Source organism: Vespula pensylvanica, chromosome 6 (genome assembly GCF_014466175.1).
Source record: "Vespula pensylvanica isolate Volc-1 chromosome 6, ASM1446617v1, whole genome shotgun sequence".
Classification (NCBI taxonomy): Eukaryota; Metazoa; Arthropoda; class Insecta; order Hymenoptera; family Vespidae; genus Vespula; species Vespula pensylvanica.
The window spans coordinates 1,741,992-1,761,764 of NC_057690.1; the positions used below are offsets into that span (position 1 = coordinate 1,741,992).

The 19,773-nt window shown below is 36.5% G+C and overlaps 2 protein-coding genes and 1 long non-coding RNA gene across 3 annotated transcripts in view; 1 reads left to right on the forward strand and 2 right to left on the reverse strand.

Moving 5' to 3' along the window:
- LOC122630007 overlaps positions 1-6,159 on the forward strand; it is a 15,099-nt gene extending 8,940 nt beyond the window's left edge. The window contains exon 3 of the long non-coding RNA XR_006327392.1: positions 6,142-6,159. This is a non-coding gene — a long non-coding RNA (uncharacterized LOC122630007). The remainder of the gene's footprint in view (positions 1-6,141) is intronic.
- Positions 2,389-9,229, reverse strand: LOC122630006 (homeobox protein Nkx-2.5-like). Its single transcript, XM_043813998.1, has 3 exons — positions 8,084-9,229; positions 4,076-4,292; positions 2,389-3,521 (listed from the first exon to the last, which is right to left on the reverse strand). The coding sequence occupies exons 1-3, from the start codon at positions 8,556-8,558 to the stop codon at positions 3,197-3,199; spliced, it is 1,017 nt and encodes a 338-aa protein (XP_043669933.1). The 5' UTR covers positions 8,559-9,229; the 3' UTR covers positions 2,389-3,196.
- A 6,517-nt stretch (positions 9,230-15,746) lies between these two features.
- LOC122630008 (homeobox protein Nkx-2.5-like) lies at positions 15,747-19,362 on the reverse strand. Its single transcript, XM_043813999.1, has 3 exons — positions 18,868-19,362; positions 18,457-18,545; positions 15,747-18,359 (listed from the first exon to the last, which is right to left on the reverse strand). Exons 1-3 carry the CDS (start codon positions 19,226-19,228, stop codon positions 17,559-17,561), a joined length of 1,251 nt encoding a protein of 416 aa, XP_043669934.1. The 5' UTR covers positions 19,229-19,362; the 3' UTR covers positions 15,747-17,558.
- Between the last annotated feature and the right edge of the window lie 411 nt (positions 19,363-19,773).

Below are 19,773 nucleotides of genomic sequence, written 5' to 3' on the forward strand. Positions count from 1 at the left end.
GTGAGAGAGTGAGGAGTGGGAGAGGGTGGGATTGGGTGGGGGGTGAGGACTTCGCTACGGCACTATTAACAGCTAATGAAAATTAGCTTCTGTCGCTTGATTGAGCGACAAATCGCTCCTTTCTTGTTTCGGTAGAGGGAATGAGAAAGAAAGAGAAAGAGAGAAAGAGAGAAAGAGAGAGAGTAACTTTGGTGTCGTTAAAACCAGCTTCACCTCTACACCCTCTTTTCCCTCTCTCTCTTTCTCTCTCTCTCTCTGTTCTCTTTCGATCTGCGAACGTTTCGTAGAAAATTTCGAACGCGTGTAATGACACTTTTCCTCGAAAATTACAATGCGAATAATTACTCTCGTGTTACTACGAACTGATTCAAGAGTGCGAGTATATATATATATATATTTTTTTTTCTTCTCTCTCTTTCTCTCTCTCTCTTTCCTTTTTTTTTTATTTGATTTAATTAAATTTTCTTTTTTATTTTTTTGTTTCATCTCTCTTATACATACATACATACATACATATATTTTCTCGAAATTATTCTCTCTCTCTTTCTCTAAATAATAATAATAATGATATATCAAGAGAGAATATAAATGGAGAGTTTACAATGGTCCCATTGGTAAACGAAAGAAAATGAAATCGTTTTACCGAACGATCTTCCATGGAAAAGCATAACGGGGCCGGTTCCTTTTGAGACGTGGTATATAAAATTGTAAATTTCTCGCAACGAAACCGCAAGTCATTAAGGCTACTAGCTAGTATACTAATGGCGATACTCTATAAGCTGGCACAAGGTCTGCCCGAACGGAACAGTATTACGGCTGTGGAATGTTTAGACGAGCGATCTAAACGAAACGGTAATGGACTGCAGAAGCGACTATAAAACTCCCACCTATCTCTTTCTCTCTCTCTCTCTGTGTGTGTGTGTGTGTGTCTCTCTCTTTCTCTCTTCTGTAACGCTTTTCAAGATGATCCTTTCCATTCAAGAAGCGAGCGGAACGAAGGATGCTCCTAATTGATTTCACATATGTCTGTACGTATGTACGTACGTATATACGTATGTATGCACGTATGTATGTAACTACACATTTATATCCAAGATTATTATCGTACGTACATATATCATTTTTTTTATCTTTTATTTTTATTTTTTTATGAGAAACTACAAATGAGACGTAATGAAGTATCGTATGTTTGAATTACTCTCTCTCTCTCTCTCTCTGTCTCTCTTTCTCTCTCTTTTTTTTCTTCCTCTTCTATTCGTATAACGCAAAAGATATGAAAGTCATTAGATGATAAAGCGATAAGATCGTTAGGAGAGATGAAAGATATTTTGTAAAAAAAAAGAAAAAAAAAAAATCTTTGATACCTACATACGTAACATATCTAATACTACGTACGTAGTACTACATGTGTACTACATATATACACTTCATAAATTTACTTGGAATAAAAATAATAGTAGGATCCAATTAATTCGTCATTTTTATCAAGTTGAAAGAAATTTTGAAAATCAAATGGCGTAAAATCTCATTGGAATTCTCGAAAGATTTGAAAGACGGTGAAACGTCAAAGGGACTCACTTTCTCTCTCTCTCTCTCTCTCTTTCTCTATCTTTCTATCTGTCTATCTATCTCTCTTTCTCTCTTTTTTCTCTCCACGAAAGCCAATAACGAAGACGCACGTGAACTTCCTTTCGGCGACGGTAATGTAACTCTTTTGTTTATAACAGATGAGTGTCAGAACTAGTCCTCCTCCTCCTCCAACAACCCCCTCCCCCTCTCTTCAACCCATCCTTTCACCCCACCCCTCCCTTTTTTTTCTTCCGTTAGAGAACGGAGTTAACTCTGTTAACTCTGCCGGTCGCCGCGTCTGAATAAACATATCAGATGTCTGTTCAGCCCACCCAGAGACGGGACTATTAAAACTCTTATGGGAAAAGCCCCTCGGTGGCTCGTTGCGCCCTTTGGGTGCTCCCTGTGTAATAGAAATCGAATTTTCCACTTGTCCCTTATGGTCATCGACTAAAAAATTTTGACACAAGTATATGGAGAAAAAGAGAGATAGAAAGAGAGAGAGAGAGAGAGAGAGAGAGAGAGAGAGAGAGAGAGAGAGAGAGAGAGAGAAATAAAAGAAAAAAAAAGAAACAAGAAAAAAACTAAGGGAAGAGGATCGTAAAATACGTAGCTTTACGAGTTACTCTACTTCGGTGATCGTTATGAAGATGTTTCTTTTCTCCATTTTCTTTTTCTTTCTCTTTTTCTTTTCTTTTCTTTTTTTTTTCTTTTTTCTTTTCTTCCTTTCTTTCTTTCTTTTTTCTTTTCTTTTTTTTTGTGGATTCTAGGCGAGGAGGGACTGATAGAAGAAAAAGAAATACTTATTGTTTTCTTGCTTTAATGAGCGAATTTGTATTTTTTTTATAGATACATCTCGAATCGCCGCGTGCTACAGAGAAACGAGTGTAACATTCGATCCCTTTGTGAGGATACAATAATAATAATAATAATAATAATAATAATAATAATAATAATAATAATTAATAATAATTAATAATAATAATAATAATAATAATAATAATAATAAATGTATTGATGTAATAATTCTTAGCAACGAAATACAATCGATTTTGCAGATATCTTTCTGTCTCTCTCTCTCTCTCTCTCTCTCTCTCTCTCTTTCTCATTTTTTATATTGCACATATGCCATCTTTGGTATAATCAACGCGATAGATTGAAGTTAAGTAGTGGTAAATAAATATTTCGTCGATCGAACATTTTGCTCCACGATTTCGTCAAACCATTTTTTTATACACTTATTTACACTCTAATTTACACGCTCGCACCTACGTTGTATATATAATAAATATATATATATATGTATATCTAGGTTTATATATATATATATATTTATTTATTTATTTATTATTATGTATAGAATGTCTGACGATGAACACCCGCCGACGCTTAGAAACTTCACACGCTAATAAATCTAAAAGAATGAGTCGCTTTCGTGTCTCTCTCTCTCTCTCTCTCTCTCTCTCTCTCTCTCTCTCTCTCTCTCATATATATATATATATTCATTATTATTATTATTTTTTTTTTAATAAAAATTCGACACAAGACGTCCCATCGAAGGTAGAAATGTCGATCGAAGATAATTCTTCTTCTTTAGAGATAAATGATTTTCGATTTGTAGAAGATTTTACTTGTCGTTGTTTAATTTTACTATTTGTCCCTGATCGAGATCGGGCGTGATCGCGTTTTGTACCTGTATGTGGGTTGAGTGTAAAGGCGGACAAAGCAAGGGGTGATAGGGCAGACAATAGTAAGGGAAACCACCGAGGGCTTTGTTAGCCGGATGAATCTGCGGGCTCGACATTTGTCCGGGAAGTTGTCCGGAACCACGAAGAGGTAATCCTCTCAAATGTTCATCAGGATGTACCAAAACGCGTACGGCTACGCGTCTCGCATTTCCGGAATTCACCATTGCTCCCAATTCCTGTTGCTGACGTCTTTTGGTTTTGTATCTGAAATAATCAGGGAGAAGATTATTTCGATAATATATTTTTTTTGTCGTTAATCGTTCTTCTATAAAAATTACAATGCATTTTTTTTAAATAATATATATACATATTTTTTCTTCTTCTTCTTCTTTTTATTCTAATCGCTGCAAGAATATGTAGCGTGTTTCTTTTTCTTTTCTCTTAATCAAATTCCATAGAAATTTTGTCAAAATTTTCAACATAACGAGAGAAGAAATTTATAGCAACTTCTTATTTTTTATTTATTTTACTTATTTTTTTTTACTAAGATAACTGTTCATTAATACAAATGTTTATAAATATTATTGCAAATAGAAATATTGAAAATAAACAAAAATTCGTTTTACAGCAAAGTTACTAGGTATTGTTTGATTGATAATGAGTTAATGTTACTCGTGGAAATTAATTCTTCTGTAGTGTTGGATTAATTATCAGAAAAAAAAAAAAAAAGAACTTAGGAATTGTCGAGAAGTAGGTATGGAATTTGAAAGAATCGTCGTCAGGCAAAAAAAAGATAAAAATATTTTTGTAAATCTTACCGTCGGTTTTGAAACCATATCTTAACTTGGGTCTCGGTGAGTTTTAATCCTCGTGCAAGGTCAGCACGTTCAGGTCCGGACAAATATTTTTGAGCTGCGAATCTTCTTTCCAATTCGTAGACCTGAGCATGAGAGAACGCTGCCCTGCTACGTTTTTTCCTGCTTTGCAAGCTTTGTCCGTGATTTTGCGACTCGAATATGTCTTCTTCCATTTCGTCTGTAAAGAGAAAAGACAAGGAAAAAAAAATGAAAATTTGCTTTTTATCGTCTTCTTCAATTTTGTTCTCCTCTTTTTTCTTTCGTCTTCTATTTTTTTTTTTTTTTGGTTGGAAATAATTCGAAAATCTTTTACCTCTTAATTAAAAATATCCCGTTCTGTCCCGTGTCGTTTGCAAGAGAAAAAAGAAAAAAAAAAAAAAAAGAAAATTCTCCGTTTACGATTATCGTACTTCCATCATATTCGTTCTTCGAAATCTTTTCATTTACCTACTGCACATACCCGCAATGTTATTTTCAAATATTCCCAAAGGTCATTTGAAATAAATAAGACGATATATCGATTGATACGTATGCGTAGGACGTTTCGTTTTATAAACGATCAATAGATATCATATATAATAGATAACCAATATCCATCCGATGCAATACATTTTAACGAATCGCATGGCGCCTATTCGCTAAGGAAAACTGTTTCCAGACGGAATGTTTACATCACGGTCGATAATCCGAAGCGACTGTGCTTTGCAGTTGGATGAGACTCGTTGGGAAAGGATGGGGTTGGGTATATACGTGAAAAGTAACCATACTCGAGCAGCCATAGAAACGGTGGAGCGATTCGACCGAAGAAAAGGAGAAAAGAGAGAAATATCATGATGAAGGAACGTGAGAGAAAGAAAGAAAGATAGATAGACAGAGAGATAGAGAGAGATAGAAAGAGAGAGAGAGAAACAGCAAGTGTACGCATTTCCTTAGCTTTTGATGTCTCGTTCAAACATTAACACGTGCCCTCGCTACTCCGACATGTTTACGCTTTAGCCCCAGCGTTAATTCTCCTTTCCCCTTGCCTTCTTCCCCTCGTCTCTCACATCTTTCTCTCTCTCTTTCTCTCTCTCTCGTCTCTCTCGATCTACGAGCTCCATGGAAGTGCAATCGTATCGTTCGCATCGTTGCATCCTAGCTCGTTCTACTTGGCAACGAGCCTAAGCCACTCGATTTCCTCGGCTACGCCGCAAGAATGGCCAGCCCGTATTACGAAGAGTTCTCGAGTGCCAAATGTAAGGAGTGCTCTTGCAAAACGAGGAAGAAATTTTCGTTGGAAATTATACGACACCTCGATCACCTTATTCCACGATTGAATTTCCTTTTAATTTCTTTCTTTTTTTCTTTTATTCTTTCCTTCTCTTTCTTTTACTCCCTCGAATCAATTCTCCATCGAATCAATTCGTTTTTGTCGTATCTATCTAACGAATGTCTATGAAAATGAGAGTTTTCTCTCTTTTTTTTTTTTAGAAATTGAAATATGCGATCGTCGATTGATATTCCTTTTTTTTTGCATTCTCTTTTTTTATACTTCTCAAATTTTGATATGTACTTCGACAAAAAAATAGAAAAAGGATATAAGCTCAGTGTTTCGTTCTTCTTCTTCTTCTTCTTCTTCTTCTTCAAAAAAAAAAAAAAAAAGAGTAAATTTCAGTGTTAATTTAATGGAATTTTCTGTGAAAGTTTTTCTCTTGTGTTTTCAAGCGTTTCGTTTTTACAAAATGAAAAGAAGAAGAAAGTATGTTTCGATGTTAATCTAATTGGAATTCACTGGGAAAGTTTCTTCTTTTTTTTCTTTTTTTTTTCAAATCTGCTTAATATTTATCACTATAATTTCGACGTATTATAGACGCAATACGTTTAAATGGAGATCTATATTTGATCACTTTCGACGTCAAACCTGATGCCATCTCGTTTCCAGCTAATGCTTCCCTATCCTTGATGCTCTCGTCAAACATCGTACGTCGCTTCTATAACGATGAAGAGAAAAAAGAGAGAGAGAGAAAGAGAGAGAGAAAGAGAGAGAGAAGAGAGAGAGAGAGAGAAAGAGAGTGTTCAGGGCGAGTAAGTGGTGTTAGTCCACTCCGATTACATCGATGACCCTTCGGATTCTTCATCTCACTCTCTCTCTTTCTCTCTTTCTCTCTCTTTCTCTTTCTCTCTTTACTTTGCTCCCTCGTTTTATCAAATCCAAGGAAAATCGAATTATCGTCCATGATTTATTGAAATACCATACCCATTAATATCATGATATCAAATCTACGAATTTCTAATACTCTTATGTCTAAATACAATTTGAATTTTTACGATTATTCCTCTTTCTTTTCTTTTTAAATCATTATTACGAAACAATTCGCTTTCGTCTGTTTTTCTTTGCTTTCAAATAAATAGTTTTATAGATTAGGTTTCATTAGAGTGATTTTGATCTTAGATGTTATTGCGTGATATTAGGCATCGCATATTTAAACTTTGCGATTTCCTTTGAAAATTATTTAAAAGGGGAGGTCAAATAGAAATGGAAACAGGGATGAACGGAAGCGGATGTAGGACGGAAATCTATTTTATCCAACGAAACGATATATATATATACATATATATATGTATTTGATAGTTATACCCGAGATTGGTCGAGATATTACATGTATACGTATATGTTATATACGATATACATGTACAAGTACATAGAGAGGTATAAAACGACCGCAGGGGGATGGTTTTCGTTAAAAGGACTTGTAATTTTCTGAGTACACGTTGAAACGGTGCCAACTCGTGCCGGTTTACTCCTCTGGTAGGGTGAGAAAGCATTAGTTTAATTAAGGGTTTCCAGTCGTTTTTCAAGCTTTGCCGAAAATCGCGAGTTATAAATCGCTAAACGCGTGAAAGAACGATTGGTGGTCCTTTTATAATTTTCTCTTTCTTTTCTATTTTTTTTTTTGAAATCGTCAGAAATGGAGAAAAGAAAAGCGAAAGGAACATGGCGGGGACTTGAATCAAAACCAACGGAACGAATCGTTAGAAAGCGTGATTGATTTTCGCGCTACGTTTCTTTTCTACCCTCTGGATGCGGAGAACGGGGGCGGAATGGGGGTGGGAGAAGAAATTTTCTGTTTACTCTTAACGAAAGATAACGCCATTTCGACGATGTAATTTCATACGTACCGAAGTAAGGCGTCGCGTCGGGGTGACGTTGATCGATAAAAAGAAAGAAAGAGAAACAATAAAACAAAAAAGAAAAAGCAAAAAAATGAAAGATAGAAAAAGTAACACAAACGGTATCGATCGATTGAACGAACGATCCAAAGATCTTTCAAGATATACGAGATTGATATACGAAATCGTATAAATGAACGGAGCGATCGATTGATTTTGATTCGCTGTACGTATCATCCCTTACGTTTCTTCCTTTTTTTTCTCGAACAACAAATTTTGTAACCTTGATCTAAAAGCGTATTCGAGGTAATCCATAGATCTTCGATTCTTTCGAGACAGAGCAACAGTGTGGGGGCCCCAGGAGATCGGACAAGTGCAGAAGAAGAAGTTTAGTAGTAGCGGCCACTTGTGACGTCTGCCCGTTCGAGTGGCACTTATGCTACTAAAATTACATTCAATTACGTTATCTGTGCTCGGGTTAACTTTAAAACCGCTTGAAAAGCTCGCCTGTTACAAGGATACCGGGCTAAATGATCTCTTAAGTATACATATATCCTCGTGGCTGACACATGATCCTCTGGAAGGGTACCTACCTACCTACCCTATCCTACCCTATCTACGTTGACGAGGGCTCGCGAATGATCCTTTGACTTTTTCTTTTTTCTTCTTTTTAGAAATAATTATGTTCGTGTGAGCAATTTTTATTTCTCTTTTCTTCACAACAATCGACACCTTTCGTTTCATTTTCATTGAGACTTGAAATGATACAAAAAAGGAAAATACAAAGTAACGATTATTTAACTATTAGATAATACTTACCAAGGTACTTGCTTTTGCTCATATCCAATGCCTCGTCCTGTTGTCTTTGAGATGATTCCCTGGATTCTTTGCTTGCCTGATAAGCCGGAAGGTTACCCAATGTTTCGAGATGCTTGAAGGATGTCTGGCCTAAGTGCGGCAACCCACCAAAACTCGAGAGGTTCGCGTGCGCTAGATTTCTCCTTAGTATATCCAACTCTCGTGCCATGTTAGTGTCGGGCGATGGTAATCTTGGAAATCCAGCAACGAGCAAACGTTCACGTTCGATTTCACGTCCTCCGTTAATATCACGTTCAAACGTGATTCTCTTTACCGAATCGCAAACACCAGTGGTTTGGATCTCGTCGTTTTCGATAATTGAACGTTTTTCGTGTTCACCATGAGACGTTCTACGACTGAGAATATCTGCGATGCTGAACGGCGTCGGTTGAGAAGGTTTTGGCGAAGTCTCGCTTCTCTTCTCCTCCTCCATCATACCTTTTACTATCCTTATTTTATTCGCAAACCTTCTATCTAAAAATTCTATTTTCTCTCTTAACGGATCAAACGCGAGCCCTTACGATTGACTATTATCGATCTATTAATCGACACTCGCATCAATACGAAAGACGATTTACTTTTAAAAAATGTTCGATATCCATAAGAGACATCTTAGAGACGGATTAATATCTTTAAACCCTTCTATCAACAATTTTTCAATCGATATTCAACTACATCAATCACTTAACTACGTTAACCAACGAGTCTTTTTTCAATCACTTCCTTCTTTTTCTTTTTTTTTTTTTTTTTAACACGAAAGTACAACACACTGACGTAGATACGTAGATAGATAGATGATTATTTCCTATTATGGAAAATTGTTATGGGGGTTAGAACAAACGTTAGGCCGACTTCTTTATTCTCTCTTCTTTTCGTCGGTACGTTATTAATCCTCAGTATGAGCACTCTCTCGCCGGCACTCTCTCGCAACTCCCTCACACTCGACCGACGAGCGTCTCTTCGATCAAGTGCCGTGCTTGTCGCGCGCGCCTCCTCGACTTATTTTTCGAATTGCCCCCGAAACCGCCTCCGCGAGGCCTTCTTCCTGCGCCCCTTTCGGCCTTCCCACCCTCTCGTACTCGCCAAGTGTCTTCCCCTTCTATCTCGACCGATGCGATTCTCCCCACTTCGAGCTACGATATGCTATCTCTTTCTCTCTCTGTCTCCGTCTCTTTCCCTCTTTCTCTCCGTAACGTTTCGGTAGTATCATTCTTTCTCTTTTCTTCTCACGTAAAGTTACTCGTAAATGTCTCTTATGAAGAGAATAAGAACTAAGCAGTACGTATAGTTTATCTTCTCTCTCTCTTTCTCATTTTCTTACATATTAACGATAGTATCGCTCTGTCTCATTCTTTCTTACACCATTAAATCTCTAAAGTTCTTTTATGAATGAACAACACTCCGTGCTGTCGGTATATTCTCTTCTTTGTCTAATCAGGTATCGGTGACGACGTATCGTAATATTCTCTCTTTCCTTCTTACGTTGATCACCGTAAAATTGTTTATTGTTACATCTATCTAAACTAAATCTTTGATACTTTATACCCTCTCTCTTTAACACTGTTTCATTAACATTGTTTTTTTTTCCTTTACACTCTTACCCATTGATTAACATAAATTCATTGACGTATTTCTTACGAAAAAATACTTGGTTTTTTTTCCTTTTTTTTCTTTATTGACACTCGTTTTGAGACTATTTATTTACGTACACATCTCTCTCTCTCTCTCTCTCTCTCTCTCTCTCTCTCTCTTAATAAAAACTATACTTTCTCACTTAATTCTTTCAATCCTAGGGACTTTAAATTGTCTTCTTTGCAACTCCTTAACGAACGTCCTTTCGAAACTCTCTCCTTTCTCGAAGAAGGTGCTCTCACCTTTCTCCTACTATTTTTATCCCCTCTCGCTCTATTCTTCGCTGTATCAATCTATTTCTCTCTCGCTCTCTCTCTCTCTCTCTCTCTATATATATATATGTATATATATATCTCTTTCTCTCTCTTGTACTAGAAGCGTATCGCAGAGGTAGGTGGAGCTTTAACCTCCTTCCGCTCGGCTTTCCGCGCGATCGTTTCCGTCGGACGACGGGGATGCCTCGCCCTACAGCCAATCGACGGGTTTTCGCGCGGCAAGACTTTTCCATGCGGGACCAATGGTCGAGGACCGAGAATACTCTGAGCCATCGTCTCGTTCTCGATTCTCTGGGAGTGGGAACCCACCACGAGTATGCTCTTAAATTTTCTCTCTTTCTCTCTCTCTCTCTCTCTCTCTCTCTATCCGTCTGTCTATCTGTTTCTCTCTTTCTCTTTCTTTCTTTCTTTCTACCTATCTCTATCTCTCTAACTTTCTCTCTCTATCTTTCTATCTATCATATCTATGTATCTCTATCTTATTTCTTCTTGCTTGTTAGAACGATCGACTCTTATTTTTTTTTCAACAAAGAGAGAGAGAGTGAGAGAGAGAGAGAGCATTCTTGAAGATAGGAAATTTCATATGTTTGGTGCTTAATTTTTAAGAGATTTTTTTTTATATAATTCGTTAGTATAGGTGTGTGTTGAAAAAAAAAAGGAAAACAAGATTTATTTGTTTTCGAATTTTTGTTTGTCGTATTTTTATAATCTTTTAGGAGAACAAAAAATTTAGTGTCATGTTGTATTTGTTTGCTTTTTCCTTTTTTTAATTATTCGACGTATACGTATGTCATTAATTGTTCCATCATTTTTACACTTGAGTAAATATTGGATATATATATATATATATATCTTCTACGAAACTGATGTCTCGGATCATAATTGATCATCCCGTCGGACGTTTTTAAACATTACATTTCGCAGCGATGGTGACGCGTAGCAGGGGCAATATGTTACATGGAAAATTTCTTTTTAAAGAATTTTCTTTCTTTTCTTTTCCTTTATTTTTCTTTCTTTCCTTTTCCTTTATTTTTCTTCCTCTTCTTCTTCTTTTCATAGCGCAAAATCTGCGAACTTAAATAAATAATAATACGAATCTCGGACTATGTAAAAGTGAGGGAAGGAAGATTTATGAATATGAAACGTAGAATGACATTTTCTCTCTTTCCATTTCTCTCTCTTTATCGTCTTTCTCTTCGTAGATATATGTATAGACGGAAAACGTAACTATAGATAGTAGTCTAGTATCTACTCCTACTACGTACTACTTCGTCTCGTATCGAGACGAGAGAAACTGCGCGGTGCATATATAGGGTGTGCTTTACATAACAATTGACGCTAAAGACTTGCAGTATTGTCCGCCACGTGCTACCGGTCCAGAGTTCCTATGTCGGTTTAATTAAGTGTGAACCACATAAGCGTAGACTACGCCTCACTTGATCCGATGATGACCTCGTTGGTTCTAGATATCGATGGGTGGAGGTAGGCCAGTCAAATAATTTCACTTTAGCAATAATTTTTAGTTAGCTTTCTACGTACTTACTTACTTACTTACTTACTTTCGTTACTTTTTGCATTAACGAATTTCTATTTTTCTTCTTCTACTTCTTTTTTTGTTTTAATAACGGAAAAAGAAAAGGAAGATATCTAATTAGATCATCTCTTTTAATCTGATCTCTCTTTTCACACGATTCGTTAGTATTATAGTAAATAAAATTTTTTTATAAATCTTTTAATGACAACAATAAATTCATCTTTTCCTTTTTTTTCCTAAATATATAGATAAGAGAAAAGAAAGAAAAATTTTTATAACGAGAGAAGAAGAAAGATAGATAGATAGATAGAAAGACAGGGAGAGAGAGAGAGAGACAGAGAGAGAGAGAGAGAGAGAGAGAGAGAGAGAGAGAGAGAGAAAAAGAGAGAGAAAGAAAGAGAGAAAGGCAACGATAGTAACCGAGCCGGAAAAACGGTGTGCTCGTCTTCGCTTCCCTTCATCGAGCTTCTTACCTACGAACGAGGACGATTCGATGGGTAATCTTAAGAAATCGACGAGAAAGCGCCTCGAAGCTTTCTTTTTCTTCCTTCTCTTTTTCCTTCCTTTTTCTCTTTTCTTTTTTCTCTCTCTCTCTCTCTCTTTCTCCTCACTTTTTCTCTTCGCCGTTAGATTCGATCTAATCAATAATAAATTATAGGGGGTTGGTCATGACGGTGGTACATCTCTTTCCCCTTAGAGCCAACGTCTGACCCTCCGCGTTCAATTGGTCCCAATTCTTAAAGACCTTAATTGGCGCGGAAAATTATACCTTATTTCAGTTATCCCCGGCGTTCGAGAGAAAGCACAGAGACGAGTCTCTCTTTCTCTCTTCCACTCTTTACTCACTCACTCACTCATTCACTCACTCACTCTCTTTCTTCTTTCACTCACTCACCCTTCTTTTCCACCCCTTAACCGTACTACTTCGAATCGTCGCCTCTCTCTCTCTCTCTCTCTCTCTCTTTCTCTCTCTTTCTTTTTCATTTCTCGTTGGCTCCTTCTAGTCCTAGAATCTCGTACCATCTCTTTCGAGATATTTCTTTCGTCGTTCGTGAGCAATCGCTCGAAATATATCGACGATTTGCGGCCAGTAGAAACGTTTGATTCCGGCCGGAAGGGCCGATCGAAGCCCGTACTACTTTTGATGCGGTCGTAGCTTATAAAATAAAAACGTCGACGTATCCTAGAGAACGTTTCGATGATCGTTTCGTGATTACGGAGCGTCCCGTTTTCTTCATTTTTCTCTTTCTTTTTCTTTTTCTATTTATTTTTACATCCTTCCTCTTCCGACTGGTAGGACACTGGTAATAACGATAATATTAATAATAATAATAATAATAATAATAATAATAATATAGAACGAGAAAAGGAGACGTCAATTTTTAATAATTTCATTTTTTCTTTCCTCCTTGTAGAAAACCAAAAAAAAAAAAACAAAGAAATGAAAAGAAAGATAAAGAATTTTTGGATTAGCTATAGAAGTAACAATAAGTTTAAGGAGAGTCACTCGTAAGATCTTCTCGTTTCTACGAAATCCGATCGGAACGCAAGGAACGTGGTTGCTTTCCGAAAGTTCATGCATTTATTTAAAGCCCGGTCGCCCAGGCTTCCGCGAAATTTCCCGAGGAGAAAGGCGTCTCGTAGGAGACGATTCAAGTGCAAAGAGAGAGAAAGAGAGAGAGAGAGAGAGACGAAGAGAGAAAGAGATAGATAGATAAATGGATAGAGGTAAAGAGAGAGAGAGAGAGAGAGAGAGAGAGAGTAAGAGAGAGAATGAGTACAGAACAGAAGCGTTTAACTTAGTTTAACCGCGTCGAGTAGGAGCAGGAAATTTCGCTCTCGCGTCGAGACGTCGTCGTTCTGACGAAGCGAAAGCGATCGACGTATCCGTGTAAAAGGCGATCACGAGAGATGAGCTCTTTCTCTCTCTTTCTCTCTCTTTCTCTTTCTTTCTCTCTTCATGGGTGAGCGAGCTTGCGAGCGCGGACGCGCGCTCGCGCGCGCACGGCCGTCCTAAGAATATAAAAACAAGAAGACCGGATGACTGCTAACTGTTTGTTAGTCTTGGCTTTTAAAGTCCGCGCGTCTGTCAGTTCAGAGATGTAATATTAGTGCTTAGCTCGTGTACATTCGTATGTATGCGTTTACTATAGGTACATACGTCTATGTATGCGTATACGTAAGCGCCAGCATCTTCGTCCCTGTTCTTTGCCTCCTCTTCCTTCCTCTTTTTTTTCCTCTCTCTCTCTCTCTCTTTGTGTTTTCCTTTCTTCCTTCTTCCTTCTCTCCTCTTCGCGCAGTCGTCTCTTTCGAAAAGCGAACAGACGCAAACGACGTCCGGACTTCGCTGAAATGATGACCAATTAGTGGACGAATCTGTTTTTGATATGAGCGTCTATTTCATCGACGACAAGTAAAAAATGTATACGTGTATTTTGTAAACGATTTTTTTTATTTCTTGCTTACGCATGTCTTCGGATGCTTGTAATATGTCTATAAAAAAAAAAAAAAAAGAAAAGAAAAAGAAATAGGAAAAAGGAATGTATTTAAATTATGTAGAATAATATAGATATGTATTAATAACTATACAAAGTGGATGATAATGCGATCACTTGAAAATCTGGTTCAATTTGTATACCACTATATTTTTATGTTTATGTTCCGTAGTCTAATAGTATCTTGAGTTTCTTCTGCTTATCCTCGTCCTCATTTCAATGTCTAACGAGATGTTATAAATCATTGTTGCTTTAACATTATCCGCTGGAATACCAAAGCAGTTGTTTTTTTTGGCCACGAATCCATCGACCCACACCGCAAAAATTTAACGAAGCAGTTCGTTCCCTTTTTGTGTTTAGACGATTTGTATATTGAGAAGTTTATTGCAAACTTTTCAGTAGACGCCGACTACTTACGAAAACGATCCGATCGATTCGTTCGTTATTTTTATTTGATTTATCGGTTCTTCTTAATTTTTTTGTTTCTTTTATTTATTTTTTCTTTTCGATAATATTTCACATAGAAATCGCGGTTTTGTCATTTTATTTGACAGAGTGCACCACGAAATAGTCTTTTGAAAAATTTCAAGAGAGCTACATTACCAAAAGTCGGTAAAAAAGTAATCAATGTGAGAAGATGATATTGCTGTCGTTGATAAAGAAGTTTTCTTTCTTTATTATGGTAAAGAACAAAATCTGCATAACCGACTATTGGTATTTCTCTTTTTTTGATAAAAATAAATATTATTTTTTTTTTAAAAAATAAACTTTAATAACTGTATTCAATCGATTGTTAAATTTTCCAAACTTTTAAGATCATCAAAGCGTTTAATTTTTTATTGGACGATAGTCGTCGTAGCCACGACGTCAAACTTATGGTATGCAATACGTACATGTATTAAGTCATAGCTTAAATTAGAAAAGAAGCATGAACTGATGGCACAAGGATCTAGAGAATATTTTCAAACGTTTCTATAGTTGATAAGATCCATCAAAACTTTATTTTATTATATTTTATTTAATATAAAGTTTCCGAATGGGATAAACGTCAGCTTGTTTTTTCTTTAACAGAGAAAAAAAAGAAAGAGAAGGGGATGAATCCAACGAAGCAGTGATTAATGATACTCATGGGAAGAAGGGACAAAAAATAAAAAAAAAAAAGAGTCAATTAGGCAATATACGTCATGTGTCGTGGTTAAACGTTTTATGCATAGAAGAAGGGAATCTATTTGAACGCTATCGCGTGCCTACCCTTTTGGAGAGTACTCCCCGCGCCAGTCTTTGCCCCCACTCTCTCTTCATTCCTCGCTCTAGCTCCTCCACAGTTTGCTTACAGGCAAATAGGATCGTATTTCGACATTAAACGTCCCGTGATTGATCATATTAATATACGACCGTATAATGGACGGTCATCGATTTACAAAGAAGAAATAATCTAGAATGTGTTTATCGTATGCGTATTCCCGTATGCGGTTCAAAGATGAAGACGTATTATCAGATAAATAAATTTAATAAAGAAATAATTTTATTTAATTAATATTATCAAAAAAAAAAAAAAAAAGAAAAAAAAAGGAAAGAAAAACATTACACTACTTCTCGAGGATAAAATCGTGGAAATAGATAAAAAAAGAAGAAAAAGAAAAAAGAAAAGAAGATACTTTTTTTGATGAAAATTTGCTTATTTTATTATTTTATTTACACAGATCATTTTTTACATCGAGTCGAAGGTATTATGATCAAACTTAATCCTGTTATTTATTTATTTTTTTTTCTTTTCAAATCGAAAGATAGAAACGCAACACAATCATCGCTATCTGTTTGTCTTTCATTTAAGTACATATATACATACATACATACATACATACATACATACATATATACGTACATACATACATACATACATAGATACGTAGCCCATATAATAAGTCACGATTACGATCACGTGGGAAGGTTCGCGCTCGATCTTTATAAAATTAAGACTGACATTTTTATCAGCATGTTCCCATGGCCCTTTATAGCGTCGGTAGCACCACGAAACACGATTACAAGGAGAGCACCAAGTTCTTACACGAACTCACGTTATGCACACCGACGTAAAGTCGTCTACGTACGGGGCACTTGACTGCCAGATGACCCGTCGTGCTCATGCGATAACCTAAAAGGCACCCATGGCTTAGCTCAAGCTGTCAGAACTCACCTATTTATAAATGCCGTTTTGCCATATTATTTCTATTAAATTCTCTATCGCCAATTCTTTCTATCTTTCTTTCTTTCTATCTTCACATTTTTTATCTCAACGTTGTTAATTCTTTGTCCCTTCTTCGCGTCTTAAATTTATTTATACGTACGCTCACACATACGTACATACATACGTACACATATATCTACGTATATCCTATGCCTGTCTGTATGTTTGTGTCTAAGGAGTGAAAAACAAAATTTAATAGTTCGCGATGAAAAAAGAAAATCACTTCTCGGATGATGGAAGGTGTATAGCCGAGAGTGACGCTAATCGAGTTCAAGTGGGACGTGTGTATGTATGTTAACCATTGCTTTCGTAAATCCTGAAGGACGATAAAAAGAAGGATAGGAACTTGAATTTATGTTAAGATACGAGAGAAGGTGTATTATCGTGGCAATTTTTCGATCGAGAATCGTCCGATCTTTTTTTACTTTTTTCTTTTTTTTTTTTTTCTTTTCTTTTCTTTTCCCACCTTTTTCTTCCTACGAAATTCGAAATACGAGATCACTTCAAGATTTTCAAGATACTTCGATATATTTATTTAACGATCGTGACGGTCAGGTGTTTTTGGGACCACTTCGAACGATCTGAATGATCTAAAAAAAGAATTTTACGATGGGACGCGAGTTACGCGGAATATCGAGCTAAATGTTTCCGCAAAAACCACTTGAAGCGGTTTCCGTTGCGGCCACTCAAGGCACTATCCTTGGATTTCTCCGAGAGTGAGTGAGAATGAAAGAGAAAGAGAGAGAAAAAAAGAGAGAGACAGAGGAAGAAGAAAAAAGCTTACCTAACTAAAGCTATAAGACAAAAAAAAAAAAGAAAAAAAGTAACAGAACAGCTGCCGATAACTACTAAATAACTAAATTCTTGAATTAACTTTTTTTTTCTTTTTTTTTCTTTTCTATAGTGATAACTACAATTACACGTGTTGACGTTTAGAAAGTAATCTAACTGTAAAACTTAATTATTATTTATACCTCTTTGGTTGACCGTGAAGATTTGTGTCCTGAAAGACAAACGAAAACAAAAAAAAAAAAAAAGAAAAAAAAAAAAAGAAAAAGAAAAATTTCGTAGATTCGTCGTTCCACCAATACCGTCTTCGTCTTCTTCCTTAATATTAAAATCTAACCATTAATCATTAATTGGAAAATCGGATTCCATTGGTCGATGTGTTTTCGATAATAAAAAAATGTAAACACTTATTTAAGTTCGTACGTCGAAGAAAATCACCGTGTTAATCTTTGATTACAATTGTCTACCACAATCGTTGAAGATTTTGATCAATTCCGGAGGATATTTGTGCGTCGATCGTGTTCACGTATTGCATTGGATAATTCAACGGGCCGATATAATTCGTGAAACCGTATTCGGTACTGGAGACGTCCATGATACCAGCTCGACACTCAGCAACCATTTTGTTATCCGCCGGTACACATTTCAAATCGGGAAAGGTTACAGGATCGTTAACAGGATTTGTTGTACCTTTGTATTCGGTCTTGATCGTTCTGACACACTCGTGAACACCAGGACGAATATCCGAAACGAAGTTGGATCTGTATTCGTTATTTGGCAACATTTGTTGTCTCTGTTGTACGTCGACGTTTAGTACAGGTCTATTGTTGTGATCAGAATTGACATCGTTTCTGAACTCAGGACTGATATTCGAATCAATTCTCATCTCGTTGGAACTTGATCTGAATTCTGGACTCAATCTGACGATCGATTCGGAACTTCTAAAGTCTCCTTGAATGTTCATCGACATATCCGGTCGAACGTTCGACCAATACGGTACGTTGTAAGCCTCGTGAACGTTCGGTTTACCATCTTTGATCAAAACGGGCACAGAAATTTTCTTCAACGATTGATTCTTAATACCCTGTGCTTGAAGTTTCTCAGCATCCTCGATCCTAGCACGTTTGTTTTTGTAACGACGATTCTGGAACCAGATTTTCACCTGAGTACTGGTCAATTTCAAACTCTGTGCTAACATTTCGCGTTCCGGTGCACTTAGGTATCGCTGTTGCTTGAAACGTTGTTCCAATTCGTAAACTTGTGTCTGAATAAAATAAACGTCGAATTTTTATAATGAACCTTTCGAACGATATTATGGAAGTTTTCTTTCGTTTAATAATTATTTTCCATTATTTACCCACCTGTGAAAATAATACTCTTGGTTTTCTTTTCGTTCTTTTACCAGACTGACTCTTTCGCAATTCCGTTTTACTCGACGTCACGATGTTCCCTAAAGGAAAATGAGATTATTTCAACTGTTTCTATAACTTTAATTAATCATCCATGAATTCGTAATAGCTAGTAAATCAGTAGAAATTTTATTCGCTTATTAGAATTAAAGTTAAAACATTCTAGCTTTAAAAATTTCATTTTGACGATTGTAAAACTTTTCTAAGACAGAATCTGATTTCTTATTTACATAGACATACGTCAACATATTTTAATTGTCAAAGGTAATCAATTGAAATCATCGTCAGTTTTAAACACTTTTTTTTTGTCAGACAGACATATATATATATATATCGATAAGAAATAAATAAATCACGACTGACCATCTTCGGTGACAGGAGTTTCTTGATAAGGCGGGACGACTTGACTCAGCTGATGTACGTGATTTAATTCGGAGTAATGAGAATAACCAGGCACCCCTTGTTCCTTGAATTTCTCCGTGTCCCAATTATTATCAGGCACCACATTGTACGCGTAATAATCCTGCGGTATATGAGGTTGTTGTTGTTGTGGTTGTGATTGCTGCTGCTGTTGTTGTTGTTGTTGCTGTTGTTGTTGTTGTTGCTGTTGATGATGAGGTTGATGCTGATGATGAGGATAACACTCCATTACTGCAAACTGTTGATCCTCGTTAAGAATATCACGCACGCTGAACGGAGTAGCCGATATCGAAGAGGACAACATTCTAAAGCATTATCCGTTCGTTTCGATTCGTTCGAAGATTTTAGAAACACGTAACGCAAACAAATTTTTGTCGATCAATATTACTTATTTTCTCTCTTGTTCGAATAGAAAATTATTCGGATCACTCGTTTTTAAAAGTTTAACTTATTTCACACTTTGAAGACGACACGTCGAACATTCGATTAAATCTTAAAAACTCGAAATCGATCGATTTTTTGGAAATCGTAAGAATCTTCTTTTCGATTTGATATTGAGATAATGATAACGATTAAAATACGTCAGTAACTTGTAGAATTTTTAAGGGATGATCACGGTCATGGAACGGTCAGGTCGGAGGGCGAACGTGTAATGTGACTTGGTTTCACGATGAGAGTCAAGTGTTGGGGTCTCTCGTCGGACAGGGACAGCGAAACGATAGAAGCTTGCGTGCGTGTGCGCGCGCGCCCCTGTTCCTTTTTCAACGTCTATGTATGCGTAAGCGCGTGTCCTTCCTCTCCTCGATGTGTTCTCTGCTCGCGAAGATGAGATTTTTACCAGCACACCCA